This window comes from Panthera uncia, chromosome X (genome assembly GCF_023721935.1).
Source record: "Panthera uncia isolate 11264 chromosome X, Puncia_PCG_1.0, whole genome shotgun sequence".
Classification (NCBI taxonomy): Eukaryota; Metazoa; Chordata; class Mammalia; order Carnivora; family Felidae; genus Panthera; species Panthera uncia.
In genome coordinates, this window is record NC_064817.1 from 84832940 (window position 1) to 84860540 (window position 27601).

The following is a 27601-nucleotide window of genomic DNA, read 5'->3' on the forward strand; positions in this document are numbered from 1 at the left end:
CCATCAACCCTCAGTTTATTCTCAGTTTTTAAGAGTCTCTTATGGTTTGGCTTTCTCCCTAACTTTTTTTTTCCCTTCCCCTCCCCCATGGTCTTCTGTTAAGTTTCTCAGGATCCACATAAGAGTGAAAACATATGGTATCTGTCTTTCTCTGTATGACTTTATTTCACTTAGCATAACACTTTCCAGCCTCTACTACAAAGCTGTAATCATCAAGACAGCATGGTATTGGCCCAAAAACAGACACATAGACCAATGGAATAGAATAGAGACTCCAGAATTGGACCCACAAAAGTATGGCCAACTAATCTTTGACAAAGCAGGAAAGAATATCCGATGGAAAAAAGACAGTCTCTTTAATAAATGGTGCGGGGAGAACTGGACAGCAACATGCAGAAGAATGAAGAAATATAAATTTATAGATATAAGAAATTCAGCACATCACAAGCAGAATAACAACAAAGAAAACTATACTTAGACACATCATAATGAATCTATTGAAAAATCAGATTAAAAGAAAATATTGAAGGAAGCTAGAGAGAAAAATACACATTACATAAAGAGGCACAATGATATGAATGATGACGGGCTTCTCATCAGAGAGAATGGATACTGTACAACAATGTAAAAACATCACTAGAGAATTTAAAAAATCTGCAAACACAATTGTTATATACAATTAAAATATACATAAAAATAAAGGCAAACTAAGAAACAAAAACTGGACTCTTAAATACAGAGAATGAAGTGGTGGTTGCCAGAGGGGAGAATGAGGGAGGGATGGGTTAAATAGGTGGAAGGGCTTAAGATGTACAAATTTCCACTTATAAAATAAACAAGTCATGTAGATGAAAAGTGCAGCATAGGGAGTATAGTCGACAATATTGCAATAACGTTGTATGGTGACAGGTGGAGACTACACTTAGGGTGAACCTTGAGTAATGCTGAGAATTGTGGGATGGAGTTAAAGCAGGGCTTAGTGGGAAAGAATTTTAAATACCTATGTTAAAAAAGAAGAAAGATTGACAATCAATGATCTAAGTTTTCCACTTAAGAAGCTAGAAAAGGACATGTAAATCAAATTAAAAAATTTTAATATAATAAACACAGATGTATCAATCATATTACTTTATTTAAAAATTTTTTTTAATGTTTATTTATTTTTGAGAAGACAGAGCACGAGTGGGGGAGGGGCAGAGAGAGAAGGAGACACAGAATCTGAAGCAGGCTCCAGGCTCTGAGCTGTCAGCACAGAGTTGGACGCGGGGCTTGAACTCACAAATCGAACCATGAAATCATGACCTGAGCCACAATCGGACACTTAACCAACTGAGCCACCCAGGCACCCCTCAATCATTTTACTTTAATAAGTAGCAAATCATGGCCAGTTCTATTTCACTTCTACCCCATCCCCTTTGCCAAAACACGTATTAGATTATTTTGAAAGGAATCCTAGATTTCATCCATAAGTATCTCATTGTATATCTTTAATATGTAAGGAGTTTTAAAACCATAACCAAAAATACCATTATTATACTGGAAGAATTAACATTTCCTTAATATTACCAAATTTATAGTCACTACTAAAATTTCCTTGACGGGGGTGCCTGGCTGCCTCAGTTGGTAGAGGCTGCAACTCTTAATCTTGGGCTTATGAGTTCAAGCCCATGTTTGCTCAATTGAATTTCATCAAAATTAAGAACTTAGTTTTTCTGAAGACATTGTTGAGGGAATGAAAACACAATCTACAGTCTAGGAAAAAATATTTGCAAATCACATATCTCCTAAAAAGCCTTCTATGCAAAATATGTAAAGACATTTCAAAAGTCAATAATAAAACAAGTATCCCAAAATAAAATTAAATTAGAAACAAACCAGCAAAAGATTTTAAGGTACTTCACAAAATAAGATATGTATATGGCAAATAAACACATTAAAAGTTACTCAAAATTGTTAATTAAGGAAATGCATAATAAAACCATAATAAGATACCACCATAAACCTACTAGAATGTCTAAATATTAAAATACATCCATACTAAGTATAGGTGAGGATGTGAAGCAACTGGAACTATTATAGATTGCTTTTTTTTTTTTTCTTTAAATTCAAGTTAGTTAACATACAGTGTTGTCCTGGCTTCAGGATTAGAACCCAGTGATTCATTTCTTACATATGACACCCAGTGCTCAACCCGAAAAGTGCCCTCCATAACGCCCATCACCCATTTAACCCATCCCTCCACCCACCTCCCAATCAGCAACCCTCAGTTTGTTCTCTGTATTTAAGAGTCTTTTATGGTTTGCCCTCCCTTTTGGATTTTATCTTATTTTTTCTTCCTTCCCCTATGTTCATCTGTTGTGTTTCTCAAATTCCACATCTGAGTGAAATCATATGATATTTGTCTTTCTCTGACTGACTTATTTTGCTTAGCATAATACACTCTAGTTCCATCCACGTTGTTGCAAATAGCAAGATTGCTGATGCAAATACAAAATGATGCGAACACAGGAAAAAAGTTTGACAGTTTCTTTAAAAGTAAGCATAAACCTATCAGACGACTGTCCTTTCCTAGGCATTTACTGATGAGAAGTGAAAGCATATGTCCATACAAAACTTGTACATGAGTTCATGGTAGCTTTATTTGTAATAACCAGAAACAGGAAAGTCAATTGCTATTAACAGGCATGATGGGGCGACTGGGTGGCTCAGTTGGTTAAGTGTCCGACTTCAGCTCAGGTCATGATCTCATGGTTGGTTGGTTCGAGCCCCATGTCAGGCTCTGTGCTGACAGTTCAGAGCCTGGAGCCTGCTTCAGATTCTGTGTCTCCCTCTCTCTCTGACCCTCCCCCATTCATGCTCTGTCTGTCTCTGTCTCAAAAATAAATAAAACATTAAAAAAATTTAACAGGTGGATGAACCAACAAATTGTCATATTTTCATACAGTGGAATACTACTCAGCAATAAAAAGGAATGAACTATTGACATAAACCACAACATGTTTAAATATCAAAATAATTATGCTGAATGGAAAACTAGACAAAAGAGTACATTCTGTATAATTCCATGTATATAAAATTCTAGAAAATGAAAATTAATTTATAATGACTGAAAAGAAATCAGTCATCACCTGGGGTGGGGGATGAGTAGAGGCATGAGGAAAATATTATAAAAGAAAACATGGAAAATTTTTTTATATTTATGATGTTCACTTCAATATTTTTTTTTATTTAAAAAAATTTTTTTTAGTTTATTTATTTTGAGAGAGACTGAAAGAAAGAGAGAGGGAGAGAGAGACGGAGACAGAGACAGAGAGAGAGCAAGCAGGGGAGGGGCAGGGAGAGAAAGGGAGAGAGAGAATTCCAAGTAGGCTCTGAGCTGTCAGCACAGAGCCTGATGCGGGGCTCAAACCCCCGAACCTGTGAGATCATGATGTGAGCCGAAATCAAGAGTCAGAAGCTTAACTGACTGAGCCACCCAGGCGCCCCAACTTCAATATTGGTTTTAATTAAAGACTTACTTTTTTAAGAGCAGTTTTAGGTTCACAGTAAAATTGAAAGAAAGATACAGAGATTTCGCCTATACCTCTGGCTCACACATGCATACATGCATAGTTTCCCTAATGAGAGTGGTACGTTTGTTACAGTTGATGAACCTACATTTGATATATCATTACCACCCCAAAGTTCAAGTTTACCTTAGAGTTCATTCTTGGTGTTGTACATTCTGTGGATTTGGGCAAGTGTATAATGACATGTATCCATCATTTTATTATCATATGAATATTTTCACTGCCTTAAAAATCGTTTGTGCTCCACCTATTCAACTTTACCATTCCCACCCCTGGAAACCACTGATCTCTTTACTGTCTCCATAATTGTATTTTCCAGAATATCATATAGTTAGAATCATACAGTGTGCAGCCTTTTCAGATTGGCCTTTTTCACTTAGTAATCTGCATTTAAAGTTCCTCCATGTCTTTTCATAGCCAAATAGTTCATTTCTTTTTAGTGCTAAATGATAGTACATTGTCTGCATGTGGCAGTTTCTTTATCTGTTCATCTGCTGAAGGACATCTTGGTTACTTCCAAGTTTTGGCAATGATGAATAAAATTGCTCTTAAGCATACATGTGCAGTTTTGTGTGTGTGGATGTAAGTTTTAAAGTCCTTTGGATAAATACCAAGAAACATCATTGCTAGATCATATGAGTATGTTTAGTTTTGTAAGTCACTGCCAAACTGTCTTGCAAAGTAGCTGTATCATTTTGCCTTCCCACCAGCAATGAATGAGAGTTCCTGTTGCTCCACATCTTTGCCAGCCTTTGGTGTTGTCAGGGTTTTAGATTGTAGCCATTTTATTGGGTGTGTGGTTGTATGTAGGTGTTTTAGTTTGCATTTCCCTGATGCCATATTGTGTGGAGCATCTTTTCATATGCTTATTTTCCATCTGTATATCTTCTTTGATGAGATATCTGTTAAAGTCTTTGGCCCATTTTAAAATCAGGTTTTTTGCTTTCTTATTGTTGACTTGTAAGAGTTGTTTGTATATTTCAGATAATTTTTCTTTATCAGATGTGTCTTTTGCAAATATTTTCTCCCAGTCTGTCTTACCTTCTCATTCTCTTAACACTATCTTTCACAGGGCAGAAGCTTTTAATGTTAATGCAGTTCAGCTTATCAGTTATTTCTTTCATGGATTATGCCTTTTTGTATCTAAAAAGTTATTACCACACCCAAGGTCACCTAGATTTTCTCTCCTGTGTTATCTTTTAGGAGTTTTATAGTTTTCTATTTGATCCGTTTTGAGTTAATTTTTATTAAGTGTGAGGTCTCTGTCTAGATTTTTTTTTTTACATATGGATGTCTAGTTGTTTGAGCAACATTTGTTGAAAAGACAAGGAGGGGCGCCTGGGTGGCGCAGTCGGTTAAGCGTCCGACTTCAGCCAGGTCACGATCTCGCGGTCCGTGAGTTCGAGCCCCGCGTCAGGCTCTGGGCTGATGGCTCGGAGCCTGGAGCCTGTTTCTGATTCTGTGTCTCCCTCTCTCTCTGCCCCTCCCCCATTCATGCTCTGTCTCTCTCTGTCCCAAAAATAAATAAAAAACGTTGAAAAAAAAAATTTAAAAAAAAAAAAAAAAAAGACAAGGAAATTTTTGTGAGTGATAGATATGTTCATTATTTTGATTGTCACCTATGTGAAAAAAATTTCAAATTGTATACTTTAAATATGTGCAATTTATTGTATATTAATTGTAGCTCAGTAAATCTGCTTTTAAAAAGTAAGATTAATACAGAAATAATAAAATATGTCAATTCTGGCAAAGAAATGTGTCCAAGTACACACTGCTAAAACCAAAACTTGCTAGACTCCTGATGACAACAAGAAATTACCAGCTGACAACCTAAAATTCATGTCATGTAGATTGTAACTGTGTTTATCGTGGTGAACATAGATTAATGTATAGAATTGTCAAATCACTATGTTGTACACCTGAAACTGGTATAACATTGTATGTCAACTATACTTAAATAAAAATTATAAAGTAAAATAAAAATTCATGTCACACTGACACATTATCTTAACAAGGTGTTCCCCTCTACCAGTGGCATCAGTACTTACTGGGAGCTTGTTAGAAATGCAAGTTCCTAGGTTCCATAGCAGACCTACTCAGTGTAACTCTGGGGGTAAGACCAGGCAATCTGTGTTTTAACAAGTTGTCTAAGTGGTTTTGATACAAGCTACAATTTAATCTGACCTACATTATCTCCATTTGGCAGTTGTCAAAGATCTATATTCTTGTTCTCCTAATTATATTACATCAAATATTTCTTTGTACTATATAATTATAAAAACACAATAGTAATTACTCAAAAAGAAGAGAAAATTGCCTATAACTTCATTTTTTTAAGTTAATCATTGTTTTCATTTGTTCATTAACGACATTGCCTTTCCCATGTTTATATAGTTTTTAGATTTTTGCAATATTATAATCCAAAAATAATGTAAACCTTAATGCTCATTATAGCAGTTTTCCCCACTTTTTATTTTTTCTATCCTCATAAAGCCAGTACTTTTCCTGTTAATTTTGTATCTGTCTTGAGAAAGTATTCTTAAAATATGTTTTTCATTCCCATGATCATGTAACTTTCTTATTGTGATTATAAAGTGCCCTTCCTATAAAATTGTAACATTTTAATGGGCACCTTTGACTCACAAAGCACGTTCTCCTTCTAAGTAAATCAGTCTGTTATTCTTTTTAATGCTGTCTTGTGTATATAAAAGTGCTTTATCACAAAAAGTTATCCTTTATATAATTTTTCCTAACCCTAACATTTTTTTTCTGAATTTGGGCAAAAGTATGTGCCATAAGTGTTATATAATCCATTAAGGAAGTTCATTCACTGAATGAATATTTACTATTTGTCCTGTTGGGCACTAAGAATGGGATGATGGACATAGCATGATTAATTAGATGAAGGTGTAATGGAGAGTGGAGTCAAGATTATTACACATTTCTGGTCTAAGTTGTCCTATTTCCTAGAATAGAGAAGAGGGTAGAAAGATAACGAACTCAATTTTTTATATGAAGTTTGCTCTGGGGAAAATTACACAATTTCTCTTTGCTCTAATTCTTCATCTGTAAAATGGAAATAATAGTAGTATTTACCCCATATTGTCATTGTCATTGGGAGAATCAAATAAGGTAAAACATGGAAAGAGTTAGAATAGTTCGATAGTTTGTTATTATTATTATTGTTGAGTTTTAGGTTCCTCTGTGATATTCAAGTGGAGATATTTAAGACAGTTAGCCCTATGAGCCTAGATTTTAAAAACAGTGTTGATATTTGAGATATCCCAGAGAAAGACAGAGAAAGGTCAAAAAGGGAATCCAGAGTAAAACAGTATTTAAGGGACAGGCAGAGAGAGAAAATAAGAGTAATTTTTTATCCAAATATGGACAGGCAGCATCAACCAGGTTTTTTTTTAAAAGTTTGACCTTCACAAATAGATACAATTATGCCATTTTCTATGTTCGTGAGTGTTAGCAAATTACAGTAAATTTTAGGTTAGTTTTAAGGATGAAATGATTGCCTTACCACTGGTAGCAAAAGGTAGGCAAACGAGATGTCAACCCTCCCTACCATACGTAGGAATTAGGTAGAAAAACCTCCCTCACCCGTCTCATGGCAGGCTTCTATAGTTTCTACTGCAGGAAACTTTCTACCTTTAAAGGCTGGAGATGGTTGTTACAATTTTTTTTTGCCACTGTCCAGTAGGTGCTCTTCTATCTTCCTTGGTATAATATTGCTCAGTCAGCTAGATAGGGCCACAACATCATTTGACTATTATGAGGAGATTTCAGGATATGTAATTTATAGGTATATGGTTTTATTAATACAAACACAATTAAACTTTTTAGCCCTCTCTTTCAATTTCTGGTTTATTCCTCTCTTATCTAAATAGCAGTTTTGCTTCTGAGAAAATTTGCTTTCTTCAAATATTATCCTCAAGTCTTGGCAGAAAGATGCTGTAAATACCAGTGGAGATCCCAAAATGTAGCTATGTTTTCCACTTACGGAAATCTACTTAAACTAGTTTTTTTTTTCCTTCCAGCTTCCTTTTTGAGTTGCACTTGCAGTCAGATTTCTACTACCAGCTCTGCCAGAAATGAGCTATGTAATGATTTGAGACAATCCAGCTCTAAAAGTTTGAACCTTTTATTTACCCTCTTGCTCTGTTTCCTTGAAAATAATTGATGAGTTTGATTAATACTAAATTATTATAATTATATCACTAATTAAAATAACAAAGAGGAGTGCCTAGGTATCAGAGTTGCTTAATCATCCGACTCCTGATTTCAGCTCAGTCATGAGCTCACAGTTGACGAGATTGAACCCCACATTGGGCTCTTAGACCTACCATTATTTGACTGACATTTGCTTTATTGGCTTTGAAGTAATGAGTGGAAACTGGCCAGAAGTAGCTTTTTTTTTTCAAAGTACTTATTTTTATTATAAAATGATTCAACATAACAATTATTTAATACAAAATTGTCTAAGCTACCTAGACTAAACTTAGTACTTACCACATACACATTCTCTCTCTCTGTCTCTCTGTCTCTCTCACATACACATATACACGCACACTGGGGGTGTGTAGTAAAATTCTACTGTACCTTAACCTCTAGGGGTATGTGCCTGCAATGGCCCACTAGTCAGTTGCTTTATAGATATGGATGCTTTCTCTTTCTAGGTGCTACCTAGGCTGTCACTGTGGATAGGATCTGGTGTGAAAGGGTTCCCAGAATGAGGAACCTCTGGCCAGAGATTCAGCCTTCAAGCCTTAGAAAAGTAGAGGAACTCCTTGCGACCCTGCTGTTGGGAGCACATGTCATGGAGCTATGAGCCCTCACAGTTCTTAAACTTGATAGTGGTGGATTTGCTTTCTGTTATTGGATCGCCTAGGGTTGTCGGGATTCATACTCTTTCTATAATTGGCTATATGCAAGTCAACTAACCCTTAATGTGTTGATATGATGGTATATTAGTATAGATGGTGACTCTGCAACCCCCAGTTATCTATCTGTGCAGATATGCATATTGGGCAACCTTAGTGTATAGATGCTGATAAGATGTAGTGAATCCTCACTGGTGGGTTGGCAGCCCTCCTGTGTTGGTGTTGATTAAGTGCTGTGCTCAGAATTGGACTTGAGTCACAGTTCAAATAGTAACTCTGAGTAGAGGAATTACTGATGGGTTTTTCTTTTTTTCTTTTAATTTTTGGGTAGCATTTTATTATGATATAATTTAAGGTTACAAAATAATTGCAAAAGTAATACAAGGAACTCTTCTACATCCTTTACCACTTTTGCTCTATCAAAGACACTTAATATTTAAATTTTGAAATAACCTAGTGCAATTATTGAAATCAGGAAATTAACATTGATATAATGCTACTATCTAATCCACAGTCCATATCTGAATTTTGTCAGTTTTCCCTTTGATTGTTCAAAGTATGTGTATGCACGTGTGTGTGTGTGTGTGTGTGTGTGTGTGTGTGTATTTTACCCCTCATAGTCTAGGGTCATACATTTATCTGCCACATCTCATTAGTCTCCTTTAATCTAGAACAGTCCCTCAGGTATTCTTTGTCATTTTTGAAGAATATAAGCCAGTTAATTTTAGAATGCCCTCTTTCTTTTTTTTTTTTTAGTGATTCCTCATTATACGTATGTACGTACGTATGTATGTATTTCCCCTTTTTAAATTTAAATCCTAGTTAACATATAGTACAATATTGATTTTATGAGAATTCAGTGAGTCATCACTTACATACTTGTGCTCATCACAAGTGCCCTCCTTAGTACCTACCACCCATCTATCTCCTACCCACCTCCCTTCATCAACCATCAGTTTGTTCTCTATCATTAAGAGGCTCTTGTGGTTTGTTTCCCTTTCTTCTCTCCCCCACCCCGCCCACTTCCTATATGTTTATCTGTTTTGTTTCTTAAATTCCACATATGAGTGAAATCATATGGCATTTATCTTCCTCTGATTGACTTATTTCTTTTAGCATAATACATTCTAGCTCCATCCAGGTCGTTGCAAATGGCAAGATTTCATTCTTTTTGATGGCTGAGCAATATTCCATCGTATATATGTACTACCTCTTCTTTATCCATTCATCAGTCAATGGACATTTGGGCTCTCTCCATAGTTTGGCTATTGTTGATAATTCTGCTATAAACATTGGGGTGCATGTACCCCTTCGAATCTGTGTTTGTATTCTTTGGGTAAATATCTAATAGTGCAATTGCTGCATCATAGGGTAGTTCTATTTTTAGTTTCTTGAGGAACCTCCAAGAGTGGTCTCCAGACCACTATTGGTCTCCAGAGTGGCTGCAATAGTTTGATTTCCCACCAACACTACAAGAGGATTCCCCTTTCTCTGCATCCTCGCCAACACCTGTTGTATCTTGTGTTGTTGATTTTAGCCATTCTGACAGGTGTGAGGTGGTATCTTATCGTGGTTTTGACTTACATTTCCCTGACAATGAGTGATGTTGAGCATCTTCTCATGTGTTTGTTAGCCATTTGGATGTCTTCTTTGAAAAAGTGTCTATTCATGTCTTGTGCCCGTTTCTTGACTGGGTTATTTGTTTTTTGGGTATTGAATTTGTTAAGTTCTTTATAGATTTTGGATACTAACCCTTTATCAGATATGTCACTTGCAAATATCTTCTCCCACTTCATAGGCTGCCTTTCAGTTTTGTTGATCGTTTCTTTCACTGTGCAGAAGCTTTTTATCTTGATGAAGTCCCAATAGTTCATGTTTGCTTTTGTTTCCCTTGCCTTTGGTGACATGTCTAGTAAAAAGTTGGTCCAGCGTAGGTCAAAGAGGTTGCTGCCTGTGTTCTCCTCTAGGATTTTTATAGTTTCCTGCCTGACTTTTAGGTCTTTCATCCATTTGAATTTGTTTTGTGTATGGAGAAAGAAAGTGGTCTAGTTTCATTCTTTTGCATGTAGCTGTCCAGTTTTCCCAACACCATTTGTTGAAAAGACAGTCCTTTTTCCACTGGATATTCTTTCCTGCTTTGTAGAAGATTAGTTGACCATATAGTTGTGGGTCCACTTCTGAGTTTTCTGTTTTGTTCCATTGATCTATGTGTCTGTTTTTGTGCCAGTACCATACTGTCTTGATGACTACAGCTTTGTAATATAGCTTGAAATCTGGAATCGTGGGGCCCCTGGGTGGCTCAGTCGGTTAAGCATCTGACTTTGGCTCAGGTCATGATCTCGCGGTCCGTGAGTTCGAGCCCCGCGTTGGGCTCTGTGCTGACAGCTCAGAGCCTGGAGCCTGCCTCAGATTCTGTGTTTCCCTCTCTCTCTGACCCTCCCCCATTCATGCTCTGTCTCTCAAATAAATAAACGTTAAAAAAATTAAAAAAAAAAAGAAATCTGGAATCGTAATGCCTCCAGTTTTGTTTTTCTTTTTCAGGATTGCTTTGGACATTTGGGGTCTTTTGTGATTCCATACAAATTTTAGGATTGTTTGTTATAGTTCTGTGAAAAATGCTGGTGGTATTTTGGTAGGGATTGCATTAAATGTGTAGATTGCTTTGAATATTAGAAACATTTTAGTAATATTTGTTCTTCCAATCCATGAGCATGTAATGCTTTTCCATTTTTTTGTGTCCTCTTCAATATCTTTCATAAGTCTTCTATAGTTTTCAGAGTACAGACCTTTTACCTCTTTAATTAGGTTTATTCCTATGAATCTTATTGTTCTTGGTGCAATTATAAATGGGACTGATTCCTTGATTTTTTTTTTCTGCTGCTTCATTATTGGTGTATAGGAATGCAATAGATTTCTGCACGTTGATTTTATATCCTGCAACTTAGTTCTAGCAATTTTTTTGTTGGAGTCATTTGGGGTTTCTACATAGAATCTCATATCATCTCCAAATAGTGAAAGTTTGATTTTTTCCTTATTGATTTGGATGTCTTTTATTTCTTTTTGTTGTCTAATTGCTGAGGCAAAAGCTTCCAGTACTATGTTAAATAGTACTGATGCCAGTGGACATCCTTGTCTTGTTACTGACCATAGGGGAAAGGCTCTCAGTTTTTCCCCATTGAGGATGATGTTAGCTGTGGGTGTATTGTATGTGGACTTTTTGATGTTGAGGTATGTTCCAGCTATCCCTACTTTGTTGAAAATTTTTATCAAGAATGGATAAATGCTGTATTTTGTCAAATGCTTTTTCTGCATTTATTGATAGGATCATATGGTTCTTATCCTTTCTTTTATTAATGTGGTGTATCACTTTGATTGATTTGCAAATATTGAACCAGCCCCACAGCCCAGGAATAAATCCCACTTGATCATGGAGAATAATTATTTTAATGTACTGTTGAATACTGTTGAATCTTGTTGAGAAGTTTTGCATCCGTGTTCATCAGGGATATTGGCCTGGATATTATTTTTACTCGGGTCTTTGGTTTTGGAATCAAGGTAATGCCTGCTTCATAGAATGAGTTTGGGAGTTTTCCTTCCATTTCTATTTTTTGGAACAGTTTGACAAGAATAGGTGTTAACTCTTCTTTAAATGTCTGATAGAATTCCACTGGGAAGCCATCTAGCCCAGGACTCTTGTTTGTTGGGTGATTTTCAATTACTGATTCAATTTTTTTGTTTTTTGTGGGTCTGTTCAAAATTTCTATTTCTTTCTGTTTGAGTTTGGGTAGTATGCAATTTTGTAGAATTTGTCCATTTCTTCCAGATTTCCCAGTTTGCTGGCATATAATTTTTCACGGTATTCTGTTGTAATTGTATTTCTGTGGTGTTGGTTGTGATCTCTGTTCTTTCATATGTGATTTTATGTATTTGGGTCCTTTCTTTCCTTTTTGTTAAGTCTGGCTAGGGGTTTATCAATTTCGTTAATTCTTTCAAAGAACCAGGTCTTAGTTTTGTTGATCTGTTCTACTCTTTGTTTTTTGTTTATTTGTTTTTATATCATTTATTTCTGCTTTAATCTTTATTATTTCCATTCTTCTGCTGGCTTCAGGCTTTATTTGCTGTTCCTTTTGTAGCTCCTTTAGGTGTAAGGTAAGGTTGTGTATTTGGGACCTTTTTTGTTTCCTGAGCTAGGTCTGAATTTCAATATACTTCCCTCTTAGGAGTGCCTTTGCTGCATCCCAAAGGTTTTGGACTGTCATGTTTTCATTTCCATTTGCTTCCATGTATTTTTTTATTTCTTCTTTAATTTCCTGGTTAACCCATTCATTCTTTAGTAGGATATTCCTTAACCTCCATGTATTTGAAAGCTTTCCAATTTTTTTCTTTTTCTTTTATTTTTAAAGTTTATTTATTTATTTTGAGAGCAAGAGAGAGAGAGAGAGTGGAGAAAGAAGGGGCAGAGAGAGAGGGAAAGAGAGAGAATCTCAAGCAAGCTCCATGCTGTCAACACAAAGCCCGATGTGGGGCTTTCACTCATAAACCATGAGATCATGACCTAAGCCAAAATCAAGAGTTGGACGCTTAAGCAACTGAGCCTCCCAGGCACCCATTTCCAAATTTGGTCTTATGGTTGACTTCAAGTTTCATAGCGTCGTGATCTGAAAATATGCATGGTGTGATCTTGATCTTTCTGTACTTGTTGGGGGCTGATTTGTGACCCAGTATGTGATCTATTCTGGAGAATGTTCCATGTGCACTCAAAAAGAATGTGTATTCTTCCGTTTTAGGATGAAATGCTCTGAATATATCTGCTAAGTCCATCTGGTCCAGTGTGTCATTCAAAGCCATTATTTCATGGTTTATTTTCTGCTTAGGTGATCTTTCCATTGTTGTAAGTGGGATGTTAAAGTCTCTTATTATTATTGTATTATTATCAGTGAGTTTCCTTTCGTTATTGATTGATTTATATGTTTGGCTGTTTTCAAGTTGGAGGCGTAATATTTACAATTGTTAGATCTTCTTGATGGATAGACCCCTTAATTATGGTACAATTCCCTTCTTCATCTCTTGTTACAGTCTTTGTTTTAAAATCTAGTTTGTCTGATATAAGTATGGCTACTCTGGGTTTATTTTGGCAGCCATTAGCGTGATAGATGGTTCTCTATCTCACTTTCGACATGCAGGTGTGTTTAGGTCTAAAATAGGTCTTTTGTAGGCAGCATATAGATGGATCTTGTTTTTTTTTTTTTTTCCTCCATTCTGATACCCTATGTCTTTTGATTGGAGCATTTAGTCCATTTACATTCAGAGTGATTATTTAAAGGTATGAATTTAGTGCCATTATATTACCTGTAGATTTGGCGTTTCTGGTGATGCTTTCTGGTTCTTTCTAGCCTTTGTTGCTTTTCATCTTTTTTTTACCCCCCCCCCCCTAATATTTCGTGTAGGGTTGGTTTAGTGGTCACAAACTCCTTTAGTTTTTGTTTGGGAAACTCTTGATCTCTCCTTCTATTTTGAATGACAACCTTGTTGGAGAGTATTCTTGGCTGCATATTTTTTCCATTCAACATATTGAATATATCTTGTCTCCTTTCTCACTTGCCAAGTTTCTTTGGACAGATCTGCTGTGAACCTGATCTGTCTTCCCTTATAAGTTTAAGGACTTTCTTTCCACTTTCTGCTTTCAGGATTCTTCCCTTGTCTGTGTGTTTTGTGAATTTGACTATGATATGTCTGGGTAATGTCCAGCTTTTGTTGAATTTAATGGGAGTTCTCTGTGCTTCTTGGATTTTGATGTCTGTGTCCTCCCCCAGATTAGGGAAGTTTTCAGCTGTAATTTGCTCACATAAACCTCTGCCTCTCCTTCTCCCTCTTCATCTTCTGGGACTCCTATGATATTAATGTTTTTATGTCTTAATAAAATCACTGAATTCCAAGTCTGCCTTCATGACCCCTGACATTTGTTTCCCTCTTTTCAGCTTTATTATATTTCATAATTTTGTCTTCTATATCGCTAATTCGCTCCTCTGCCTCATCCATCCTCGTTTTTATGGCCTCCATATGGGTTTGCATTTTGGTTATAGCATTTTTAATTTTGGCCTGACTAGATTTCAGTTCTTTTATCTTTGCAGAAAGGGATTCTCTTGTGTCTTCTATGCTTTTTTCAAGCCCAGCTAGTATCCTTATAATTGTTGTTTTAAATTCTGGTTCAGACATCTTACTTATATCTGCATTGACTAAATCCCTGGCTGTCATTTCTTCCTGTTCTTTCTTTTGAGGTGAATTCCTCTATCTTGTCACTTTTAAGGAAGAAAAACACAATAAAAATAATAATGAAATGAAATAAAAATTTAAAAATAAAAAAAACCAGATAAAGAAAGTTAGATGCTAAGCATGTTTTGCTCTGCTTTGATCTGTTTAAGAGAAGCTTGGTAGAAAAAAGAGAAGAGAGAAAAAAGATTTAAAATTTTAAAAGTAAAAAAAATAAAATAAATTAAAGATCAAATAAAATAAAAAATGTTGCTTGTTCTGTATCCAAAAACAAAAGAAAAGAAAAACAACAACAACAACAAAAAAAAACCAGAAGCAACAACAAAACAAATGAACAAGCAAACAAAAAAACCCACATGAAGGTAGATCCAGTTTCCCCTAGAGTCGAAACTTTGCAGCAGTCTATGGTCAGTAGAGTAAGTCCTTGGAAAGGATTTGTGCTGGTCTTATGGGGGGGAGGGACCTGCTGTTCTGATTCTCAGGCCCACTTGCCCTAGTGGAGATGTGCCTGTAGTGTGCAGGTGGTCAGGGCTTTGGTATGTTGTCTCTGTTCTCCACTTGGTGGCGCTGTTTAGCTCACTGAGGTCGATCAGTGTTGGTGGGCTAATGGTGAAAATTGTTTCACCCCTCTCTCAAGTCTCCGGAATGGGAATTTCGTGCCCTTGTAGGCACACTATCAGTCACCCCTGACAGCTCCTGTGTCCCTGGCTTCCATCAGCTCCCCACCTCCCTCTTATCTGTGTCCAAGCTGTCTGCCTACCAGGCGGTGCCCCTCTCCAGAGTTTTATCTCAGGTGTGGCTGTGTTTCAAAATCCCACACCTCACAGATCCCCGCTGTTCCAACCCACGGTCTCTGCACACTGTGGCCAGTGCACACTGTGGCCAGCTTGTCCCAGAAATGGTCACGCTACCACACAGTGGCAGCAGCTCAGAATTTATGATAAATTGCAACACACAACTGGCTCCAGGGTTTGCTGCCCTCAGCTGGCGTCTTTGTTCCTATAGAGGTGAACATGGCATGGCAGCTTGATGACATGCCCGCTGGGTCTTTTGCCAGAGGAGAGGCCGTATCACCTCTATCAAATGCAGTCCAAGCAGGTGAACCGCTTCTCTCTGTGTCACCCAGGGGATCCTCAGACCAAGCTGTCCGTTGCCGGTGCTCTGCCCTCCTTCCTCGCTAGAGCACCACTAGGGGCTGGGCTCTGAAACTTCAGACTTTTTGCTCCACTGTTTACAAAAAACTGGCAGTATTGAAACCCTCTCCCTTTTCCCCTGTCGATGGTTTTGGGGAACTGTTTTCTTATGCGGTCTCCTGTGTGTGTCTTCACTCTTTCTCTCTAGCTGCTTTCAGGGGCAGTGCTTTCTTGTGCAAACCTGATGCCCTGCTCAATCTCCCCCTCTCTCTTTCTCCTTTCCGTGAAAACGGCTCCCTCCTCTGTGGCACCGGCCTCTTCTCTCCCCCAATTCACCTCTCCGCACCATGTACCTGCTGCATTCTCTCCCTCAAATTATGGATTGTTCTGCTAATCCCCAGATCGATTTCCTAGGTGTTCAAAATGGTTTGATGTTGCTCTAGGTATGTTCCAGGGACGAGATAAGCCCAGGGTCCCCTTACTACTCTGCCATCTTAACTCTTCCTCCTGGTTTTTTTTTTCTTTTATGTTTTTTTGTGCTTCTACAATAACCATGCATTCCTTTTTGTATTAATCTTACAATAGGAAAAATATAAACTTTTTGGTGTTCTAGAGCCCTTTTCTGACTAATTTATCTCCAGTCAGTAATGAATTTCCCTTCTGGGTAATTCTGCAACTCTTCCACTTTGCAACAAATCTGAAAACTTCTCAGATGGTTTCGTTTTGCACTTCTTTATCCCTGCACCATATTTATTTTATGTAACCCCTACAGACCTGGTTTCCTGGATTTACTGCCATCTTCCGTGGTAAACTCTTGATGTCAGTATGTTTAAACCTCGTTTCATCTCTGATATGCTTTTTACCTTTACAGGAAAGCAATTGATTGCATTACCATATATGACAAATTCAGAATGGTTTGTGGTTTTCCACTCACATCTTACAGGTTTTCTCCTGTTTGTGGGTACTGTGAATTTAGTATCATTAAATTAAGTTAGTTTTCTCTAGATAATTTTTTGATCTTTTTGAATCTCAACCATGCCTTCGCTTGAAAATTCACTCACATTTCATTCTTGTTCAATTGCAGGGGGAGAGAGGGTTTCCAGGTTTGGAAGGCCATCCAGGTTTGCCTGGATTTCCAGGTCCAGAAGGGCCTCCAGGGCCTCGGGGACAAAAGGTATGTACCAGGTTGCCATCCAGTAATACTAGAGGCATTAAGTCATCTTAAATGTGGGACTAGGTATCAAGTCAACTAAAAATATATCTAAATAAAATAATAGGATAGCTGAGAGTCTATATTCTGTTGTTGGTTTAAAAAACTGAATATTACTGTCATATTCAAATGGTTTTGGAAGATGTTGCTAATTGTATGTAGTTATTGATATCCTTAACAAAAACTGAATTTTGTCAGGAGCTCAGCTGAGCTGGAGAGAGCTAAACTGCCAGGTGTCAGAGTAGCTGATTAAGGCAACAAGCCAAAATGAAAGGAATAGTCAAACCTTTCACTGTGACAGTGTAATAAACAAAATGTTTAACTAGAAAAAGCACCAACTTTCCCACTGTCCTATTTTTCCCCATGGAACTGTACCAGTGAGGATCTTGCCTTGGATGGCCAAGAGGAAGTTGAGGGCTGTGTTGAGGCTAGTCTGTTCTGCTTCCAAAACTGAAGTAGTGTCATTGATGAGTTAAATAATGGTCAAAGACAGGTTGTACATAACTTGCTGTAATTGAATGACCCTGAGTGGGAAAAGTTGCCTGGAGCATACGCATGAATAGAATCAATACCACCACGTGACAGTTCTCCTCAGTAACCAGAACACCTGGTTTTGGAATTCCCCTCTTACTCTGTTTAGTTTGATATGCTCAATAGGAGAGACTGTCTTGAATATTTGGTAGTCTGTTATCAATGCCCTGTAGGTACGTGTTACATTGGTAGGAATGTTGAAGGCCAGGCTTTTACCAAATAATAATACCCCAAGGGAGACACACACAGTGCTGGTAGTATAAAAGCCATTGATTGCCGTGGGGATCAGCCAGCCCAAAGTTCCTTCTGGTGGGTAGGGTACTTAAGTGGAATTGGAAAATTTGTGTCAGGTGGGCACAGGTATAGGGGAGGAGGAAACCACCACTATAGAGGTCAAAATAGCCCTAGTGGCAGATCTCATTTCCCTTTTCCCAGATGCTTCAGTTAATCCCATCTCAGACAGAAGAAATTTGACACGTGAGGAGGCATTTTGTTTCTGTAGTGTCAGAGTCCAACTGTGGCAACACATCAGGTCCACTGTGATACGGTTGGGGTATCTGAGGTACTAAAATGTTTCATGTTTAGAGACATGTCTATTTGTTGTATTCAGTGGCACAGCAGTAAGGTGTTTACCTATAGGGTTGGACAGTGGGTGACATATTCAGCAGTTTGTCAAATTCAGAGTCGTGGCAACTACCTGGGATAGGTATATCAGTGACTTTGGTGAGGTAGATGTCACATAGGCTGTTCTGTGGGAGAGAAAGATGAGAGGATAGGTTCATACACCCTTTCTTTCCTATGTGCAGGCTCATGGATCCAAAGGTACTGTTTTCCTATCAGTTGGGAAGACTTTTCCCCGTTGACTGCTGCGTAGGCAATCTCTCCTATACCATAAGCAAGGATATCACCCCATGTGCATGTTATGATAGGGAATCAAAGAGATAATAGTGAATGCTAAGATTGGGAGAAGTTTCTGGGTTTTCTAAAAATAGTTCTTTTGGTTGATTGCCCTTTACCATCTATATTAGGTAGACTGGTGAACTGACCATGAAAGGGGCCAGTTCTGTTTTTTGCCTGGAAATGAAAAGTAGTTTAAAAACCTTTTTTTCCCCCTAATTTTATTTCATGTAATAGTGGTACATTATGTCATTAGAGTATTAAGGATATCAAATGGATACTCATCAAGTAGTCTTTCCAATAAAGGAGGAAATTAATTTAAATACATAAATACTCATAAACACTTAACTGTATCAGAGCATAGATTGTGGGGGTGTGCTTGGGCATGATCTCTGAGGAAGTGACAGTATATCAAGGTAGTCTTGTTAGATTCAAGAGCAGAAGGGACCTGCACTAAATTTTCTGAGTAGAACTTTACACTAAGGAAAAAGCAAGACTCTAAATGACTGCCTAGAAGTTAAGTAGATGGGGCACTTAACAGAATTTCTTATGTCTAATGAAGTGCAAAAACAGCAGATTATTTCTTGTGCACCCAGAAGTGGCACAGAAGTAGCAGCTGGATCTGAAAGAGTCAAGTGGATGGAACTGAGCACTAACTCAGCAGTAATCCATGCGTCCTACTGGCGTGGGACATCTCAATGAATTCTAGCTTGGACTGGACTAACTCACCCCTCAACATCTCGGAACTCCTTAAGCTCTCCATAATTTAGACACAGCCTTATAAAAATGAGATGGGGATTTCAAGCAACTGAGATTAAATTTCAGTCATGTTAGTGAAGTGTTCAGTCATGTTAGCTTCGAAATAGAAATTACTTTGAACCATAATAAAATAAAGATACATTTCTTGCACCTGAGTTTACCCAGGTGAATTATGGGCTGAATTTCTTGTGCACCATACTTGCTGAAAGGTGGCACTTTTAATAAAGATTTGCAGCAGATTAAAAAAAGTTAACTACCTTAGAATCCCTTTGAAATAATATAGCATTAACTAGAACTATTGTACAATAGTATGACAGCTTTTAATGGTGTGATTGTATGCATTTTAGATTTAGAAATTAGTCCAGTCTTTTGCTGTGGTTCCATTTCAGTATCTGTACAATGAAAAGGTTGGACTGCTTTCTAAACTTTTGGGATTCTAAATTTGAAGAGCCTTGTACCTCTATTTCCAGTCTGATTTCGTGCTTCCCAATGTAGCTGAATTTATACTTCATAATTTTTATGTGATTGGGTGTTCTAGTACATGCATATATGTTGACATATATGCTCAGTCAAAAATTTGGTAGGATTGTTTTTTAATATGTATATTCTTTTTTACATTTTTTAACGTTTATTAATTTTTGAGAGAAAGAGAGACAGCCCAAGTGGAAGAGGGGCAGAGAAAGAGGGAGACACAGAATCTGAAGCAGGCTTCAGGCTCTGAGCTGTCAGCACAGAGCCTGACGTGGGTGTTGAACCCACAAACTGTGAGATCATGACCTGAGCCGAAGTCAGACACTTAACCAAATGAGCCACCAAGGCTTCCCAATATATATTCTTATATATGAAAGTAAAGATATATAAAACAAATACATGTATAGATTGTATATATAAAAATTTACAAAGGATTTCTTTATTCTTAAAAATAAAATTAAATTAATTTTTGATAATATATTCATTTACACAAAATAATAAACATAGGAAAGTATATTGTGAAAAAGATTTCCTTTCCACCTGTATCCATTAGCACTGAATTCTACATATCCCTAACAGATACTAATTTCTAGTACTTTCTTGTGAATATGCTCAATAATTTTTATGGATATGCGCACAGATACAAATATATACATGCACATACATGCTTATATACACACAGACGCACTTTTACCTACGTTTGTTTATAAAGTGGTAACATATTCAACATGTTTGGCCTTTGTTTTTCACTTAATATATATTGTAGACATCTCATGTCAGTACACACAGAACTTCCTCATTATCTTTTATAACTTGATTGTATTCCACTGCATGTATAAACCATAATTTATTAAGCCAGTCCCCTATTGATGATTAGTTAAATAATTTTCAGTTTTTTTGCCACTACAAACAGTGCTGCTAAGATGTATAATTTTAATAGACTTCCTTTCCCCAATAGGGGATTATCTCTGTAAGATTACCATAAGGAGGGTACATGTTTTTATGTATTTTTATGGATATTGCCAAATTGCCCCCCAAGAAGTTATATGACTTATCCTTGGTTTGGCAATATACAGGAAGATCAATTTCCCTAGTTTCACCAACCCTATTATGAGACTTGACTTTTTGTCAATCTGATAGATGAAAATGGTCTCTCAATGCTTTTAGATTGCATTTCTCTTATTAAGAGTGAGATTAAGGATCTTTTCATAGGTATAAGAATCATTTGTGTTTTCTGTGAACTGTCTTCATATCATTTGCCCATTTTTCTACTGTATTATTGGTAATTTTATATGTTAATGAGCTATTTATACATTAGGGAGATTACCCTTGGTCTGTGTTGTGAGTTGCAGTTATTTCCCCTAGGTGGTCATGTCTTTGCTGAGTATGTGCGTGTGTGTATATATATTTTTGTATATCTGTGTTTTTCAGGGGTCCTTTATGGCTTTTGAATTTTGAGTAGGAAATGCCTTCCCCACTGTAAGATTATAAAATAATTTTCCCATGTTTTATCCAAGTATATTGTTTCATTTCATGTAAATATCTATTTCTAATTCATCCTGGTGTGTGGTTTGTGATGTAAGTTCCATGTTTATTTTTTTACAAATGTCCTCACAAGTATGTCCCAGTATAAATTTCCCCATTGATTTGCAGTGCCACTTTCATTATAAGCCAAATTCATGTGAATATACGCACTTGTTTTAGACCTTCCATACTCTTCCAATGATATGTTTATTCAAATGTCAGAACCAAACTATTTTAATTATTGATGTATTATGCTGTATTTTTGTATCTGACAGGGCTAGCGTCCCCTTACTGCTCTTTTTTTCCCCAGAATTTTCCTCAATGTTCTTGATTATTTATTTTTCCATATGAACGTTAGAGTCACCTTATCCAGTTGCCTTTTCAAAACTCGTGTTATTTCTGTTTATTGTGTCAAATTTTAACTAAATTTATTGGGAATTGATCATTTTTTATGTTGACTCCTATTATGCAAGAACATGGAATGCCTTTCCATTTGTTCTTATTTCCCATTTTGAACTTCAGAAACGTTTTAACCTTTTCTTCTTATGAATCTTGCACATCTCTTAAGTTTATCCCAAAATATTTTATCCTACTTTTGCTACTGTAAACTGTATATTTTATTCCATTATGTTTTCTAACTGGTAGTTGGTATATAAGAAAGCTATTTATTTTCTCATATTAATTTTGTGTACAGTTATCTTCCTGAGTTACCTTATCGATTATAGTAGCTTTCATGTAATTTTCTTGGGTTTCCACTCATACAATCATTTATTTGCTTTTAGTGGTAGTTTTGCCTCATCCTTTCCAATTTTGGTACCTCTATTATCTGTCTCTTATTTAACCATGTTGGTTAGTACAACCAGTACAACATTAATGAATCTTTGTCTTATACCTGCCTTTTGTGGAAAGACCCAAAAAGATGCATTAAGCAGTCTTCTCCTTGTTTTAAAATAGAATTGGGTTGAGGAGGGCACCTGTTGGGATGATCACTGGGTGTTGTATGGAAACCAATTTCACAATAAATTTAACATTTAAAAAAATAAATAAATAAAATAAAATACACTTGGATTTACTTTAATCTCCTTAGAGATGAGTCTGTTGTGGAAATAGATTATTAAACTTTTTAAGAAGTTAAGGATAGTAGACAGAATACTGCCCATCCCCTAATTGATGTCCATGACCTAATCCTCAGGATTTGTGAATATGTTAGTTTATATAGACAAGCAAAATTAAGATTGCAGATGGAATTAAATTTGCTTATTAGCTGGTCTTCAACCACAGAGATTATTCTGGATTATCTAGGTGGGCCCAGTATAATCACAAGAGTCATTTAAATGGGGAAGAGGGAGGCAGAAGAATCAGTGTAGGAGTGTTGCAGTGTTAGAAAGATTCATTCAACCATAGCTGGCTTTGAAGATTGAAGAGCTGAGGAAGGCTGGCTGTTCTAGAAGCTGGAAGAAAGGAAATGGATTTATCCTCCTAGAACCTCCAGAAAGCAACAGTGTTCTGCCACTGAGACCACTGTCATACTTCTGACTTCCAGAACAGTAAGGTTGTGTTGGTTTAAGCCACTAAGTTTGTAGTAATTTATAAAAACAGCATAAGAAACTAATATACCAGGTAACCCTTTTCCCAAATGAAGCTTTTCCTGGAAGCCCCACATAAAACATAAAAACAAAGCTGCGCTGATTGAAAGAGGGTAGTGACATAGGCATCAAGGAACCCCCAGTGGAGCCTCTAAGGTTGTGAGTTGTGTGATTTAGAAACCACTTGTGTAAAGCAAGATGTCTTAGTTTAATAAAATCTGTCTAAACGCTTCAGGTGGTGGCCTACTAGCTTATATGTTCCACTGAAATTCCCATCTTTTGGAGCAGAATTGGGTTTTCTTTATTCTATTTAAAAAAACTAGTTAATAAAAACTTAGTGAGACAAAACCTCAAATTCTCAACAATGCAATTGTAACTAGAAATGGGTAAATTAACACACATGTGGTCAGCCTCTTTTGTTTACAGTCAACAGAAGAAGGTAGAAAGGAGTGTCTGGTTTGTTCTTGTTCTTTCCTAAGCTCTTCCTGTAGAAAGTGCCTTATAAAACAAAGCAAAGGTTTAGAACAGCAAACTCAAGAGCAGCACATACTTAGGCTCAGATTATGCCATTTATTACCAGCATGGCAGCAGATTGACATAATAAAGAAACTGCCTGGGGCACCTGGGTGGCTCAGTTGGTTGAGTGGTTGAGCATCTGACTTTGGCTCAGTTCATGATATCAGGGTTCATGCGTTGGAACCCTGCATCAGGCTCTCCGCCAGCAGCACAGAGCCCACTTGGGATCCTCTGTCCTCCTCTCTCTCTCTGCCCCTTCCCCGCTTGCACTCTCTCTCTTCCAAATATAAAACATTAAAAGAAGATATAATAAAATTTAAAAAATAATGTTTAAAAAATATATAGAAAATGCCCAGATTTTCAGCTTGTATTTTCCTTATGCATAAATGATTTGAGGAGTATCACTACCACTACATTTTTGTTTTGTATGATTTTCATAATTAATTTTACAGGTCAGGTACAAAGTTTCTACTACATATCAGCAGTTTTCTTCTCAGTAAATAAAGACCTTTCTTACTTTTTTATAGATTTTTTAATGTTTTATTTTTATTTTTGAGAGAGAGACAGAATGCAAATAGGGGAGGGTCAGAAAGAGAGGAAGACACAGAATCCAAAGCAGGCTCCAGGCTCCAAGCTGTCAGCACAGAGCCCAACGCAAGGCTTGAACTCACAAGCTGTGAGATCATGACCCCAGCCGAAGTCAGAAGCACAACCAACTGATCCACCCAGACACCCCAAGACCTTTCTTATTTTCTATATGATAAAAAATAAGGTGCTTTCAGTCTCAATAATAAATGCTTCTTCCTTGGGTAAGTTTCTCACTTTCACAAAGATTCACAAAAATTTAAGTCTCTTATTGTCATAATCTAGAATTAGTTATTTGAGGGCTATTTTTGGAGGAACAAGAACTAAATCTGTTGTATCTTTCAGGGTGATGATGGAATTCCAGGGCCACCAGGACCAAAAGGGATCAGAGTAAGTGATATTTGCTGTATATCAAATGTTTTGTTGGTCAAGACAGAGAAAAAGCAAACGAAGTGTTATGAGACAACTGGAAAAGATTCCTATTAAAATGAAAAAATAAATAGTTTTTAAAAAGTTAAGGGTAAGAATTGGCATATGCCTACAATTAGCCTTTCTTTATTATTTTGGCAGTTATCTATATATCCAGGTGTCTATTTAAACTAATGTACCAAAATTTTAAATTACTTTATGTGGACAAGAAATACAAAAGTGCTAAATCCTAGCAATTTGTCAATTTATTAAAAATATGTATATCTTACAACTGACTTAAACATAACTTCCCAACCTCGTGATCATCTCAGTCCTCTGGGTTCAGAGGGCCAATCACTGCAGGTTGTATATCCTTCCCAGTGTACCATGTACAAATATTATAACTTTCTTTGTGTATCTTGAAGACCGTCAGTTTGGGAAGCACTAATTTAAACCACTGTGTTAAAAAAATAACTACTTTGGGGGCACCTGGGTGGCTTGGTCAATTAAGTGTTGAACTCTTGGTTTTGGCTCAGGTCGTGATCTCACAGTTTGTGAGTTTGAGCCCCGTGTTGAGCTCTGTGCTAAGAGTGTGGAGCCTCAATATTCTCTCTCCCTCTCTCTGCCCTTCCCCTGCTTGTTTTCTCTGTCTCTCTGAAAATAAATCAATAAGCTTAAAAGAAAACTACTTTGGAAGTATACAATGTTTTCTCAATTCTAAGATGTATACTTTTTCATTTTAATGTTCTGAAAATCAGGATGTGTCTCAAAATGGAAGTACACATTTAGTGTAATTTTTCTGAAAAGCTTCTAGGTAGAAATATATCTTTCAGTGTGTTTTAGAGCTGGGAGGAAACTATAGTTCAAAAATAGTCCTGGCTTTTGGAAAATCATACTTAACTTTTCTGAGCCTCAGTTTCTCATTTGTTAAATTAGAGAGTCAAAGGTGCCTTTTAGCTCTAAAATTCTGTGTTCATAGATTGATGAGTATACTTATACAAGTATAAAGTACATGGGTGATGACATAGTATGTCTGTTTATGTGACAAAGACAGTTAAAACATTCTGATCCCTTGATCTCCAGAAATTTAGTGGATGTACAAATTTTATGTAAACATTAAAACATCCTATTTGCTTTATACTTCTTAACAATATGTATCTTACCTTATGTGCTACTCATGCCTGGTGTTTGTAAGGACCTGGAAAAGCAGGGAAGAAACTCAAAACCCTTGGTTTTATTAGCAGATGTGTTTCTGTGTTATTGTGTAATAAGTGGATATCAATAGACTATTGAAGCTCTTCCTAAGAATCATAATATATCTCATAATAACTACAGCTACCATTAACTATGTCATAAGCCCTTCTGAGACTCAAAAAAAAACTTGTCCATTCTCTCAATTCCCATTTGCAAGTGTCTAGGAGTGCCTGAGTAGTCCATGTCCCTCAACTAGAACTTCAGAAGTGCTTAGGAATAGGTAGCCTGATAGTTCCTGCATCCTTATGTCTCAGCTCAGAGGCAACTCTTGACATGAAAATTTTAAAAGTTTTATTATTATGGAAATTTTTAAGCATACCCAAATGTACAGAGATTATAATACAATGAACCTCTATGTACCCATCACTCAGCTTCAAAAGCTAGCAACAGTTTGACATCTATCCCACACACACACACTATTTTTTTGGAATATTTTTAGGTAAATCCCTCATATCAGCCATTCCACCAATGAATACATATTTCAATATGTTACTCCAACTGATAACCACATAACCGCTATACTATTATTACACCTCAAAAGATTAGCAATAATTTTCAAATATACTTGAAAACTCAGTCCTTATTCAGATTTCCTCAGTTGTCTCAAAGATGGATATCTTTTTACAATTGGTTTGTTCAAGTTTCACATATTGCATTTGGTTTCTATGTTTCTTAAAACTCTTTTATTATGCTATTAGAGAAACTGGGTCATTTGTATTCTACTGCATTCTACATTCTTTTTTAATGTTTATTTATTATTTATCCTGTTTGAGAGGGAGAGACACAGAGTGGGAGCAGGGGAAGGGCAGAGAGAAAGAGGGCAACACAGAATCTGAAGCAGGCTCCAGACCACAAGCTATCAGTACAGGGCCCAACGTGGGACTTGAACCCATGAACTGTGAGATCGTGACCTGAGCCAAAGTTGGACGCTTAACCAGCTGAGCCACCCAGGCACCTACATTCTACATTCTTGATCTGACTGTTTCTTCATGATGTCATTTAAATTGTTCCTCTGTCCCCAATATTTCCTACAGACTGGAGGTTGCCTTACAAGAGGCACCAACTAGAGAACTTTCTGGGGATATAGAAACAGCTGTGCATTTAAGATTTGTGTGTTATACTATACATAAATTATACTGCAAAAAATTAAAGAAAACAAAAAAGAATACTTTGTATATAGTGCTGTGTACTTACTATTGAATTACATCTTCTCTCACAAATATCTGTTATCCCACCTTTTTTTTATTAAGTTTGATCAGTGGTTCAGTATATGAGCCTGATTTTGCCACCAAAAATTCCCCATCAACTTTGATCCAGTGGTTTAGTAGTCATTGATGATCTTTGCCTAGATCCATTTTTTTGTTCAGAGGTGCAAAATGATGATTTTAAAAATTCCTATGAACCATTTATCAGCTAGAATTCTAATTTATCAACTGGAATTGTAATGGGGCAATGAGTTATTCTAATAGGGTAATGAATTAGTACACCAGCAATTTTGAGTGATGGTCAGGAAGGTTTACAGAATTTGTTATCATTATAAACATGTGGAATTTATGTGGTTAAATCAATTTTACTCATTATTATTTTTGAAGCCAAAATCTCCGATCTTTGGCCTGTGGGAGCCCCTTTAAGTTGGCTGGCCCCTTTCCTGTGTCCTGTTGACAAACTCTATTGACCTTTGATAATTTCCTTGCTCTCTGACACAAGATTCTTCAGGCTTATGTTGTACATTTACTCTCCAAATCTGAAAGTGACCATATATCTGATACTAGGTTCTTCTTTAGTGAAAGATGTGATTTAGATGCTACCGTCTGGTGTTAGGGGTTTTCATGGTTACTGATGGTCAGTTGATTTGATGTCTTTTCAGTTGACAAAATTAGGAAATATGTATTTTTTAAAGAGAAAAAATATCATGAGCTTATATTATTACTTCCAATTGAAATTTAAAATGAAAAGAGATTTGTATACTTACTCTCCCTCACTTCACCACCTTTCCCTCCCT

At 36.7% G+C, this 27601-nt stretch overlaps 1 protein-coding gene across 1 annotated transcript in view; it reads left to right on the forward strand.

Moving 5' to 3' along the window:
* Window positions 1-27601, forward strand: part of COL4A5 (collagen type IV alpha 5 chain) — a 237673-nt gene that overhangs the window by 95937 nt on the left and 114135 nt on the right. The window contains exons 3-4 of the mRNA XM_049644165.1: window positions 16943-17032; window positions 24283-24327. Coding sequence (XP_049500122.1) covers window positions 16943-17032; window positions 24283-24327 — 135 coding nt within the window. The remainder of the gene's footprint in view (window positions 1-16942; window positions 17033-24282; window positions 24328-27601) is intronic.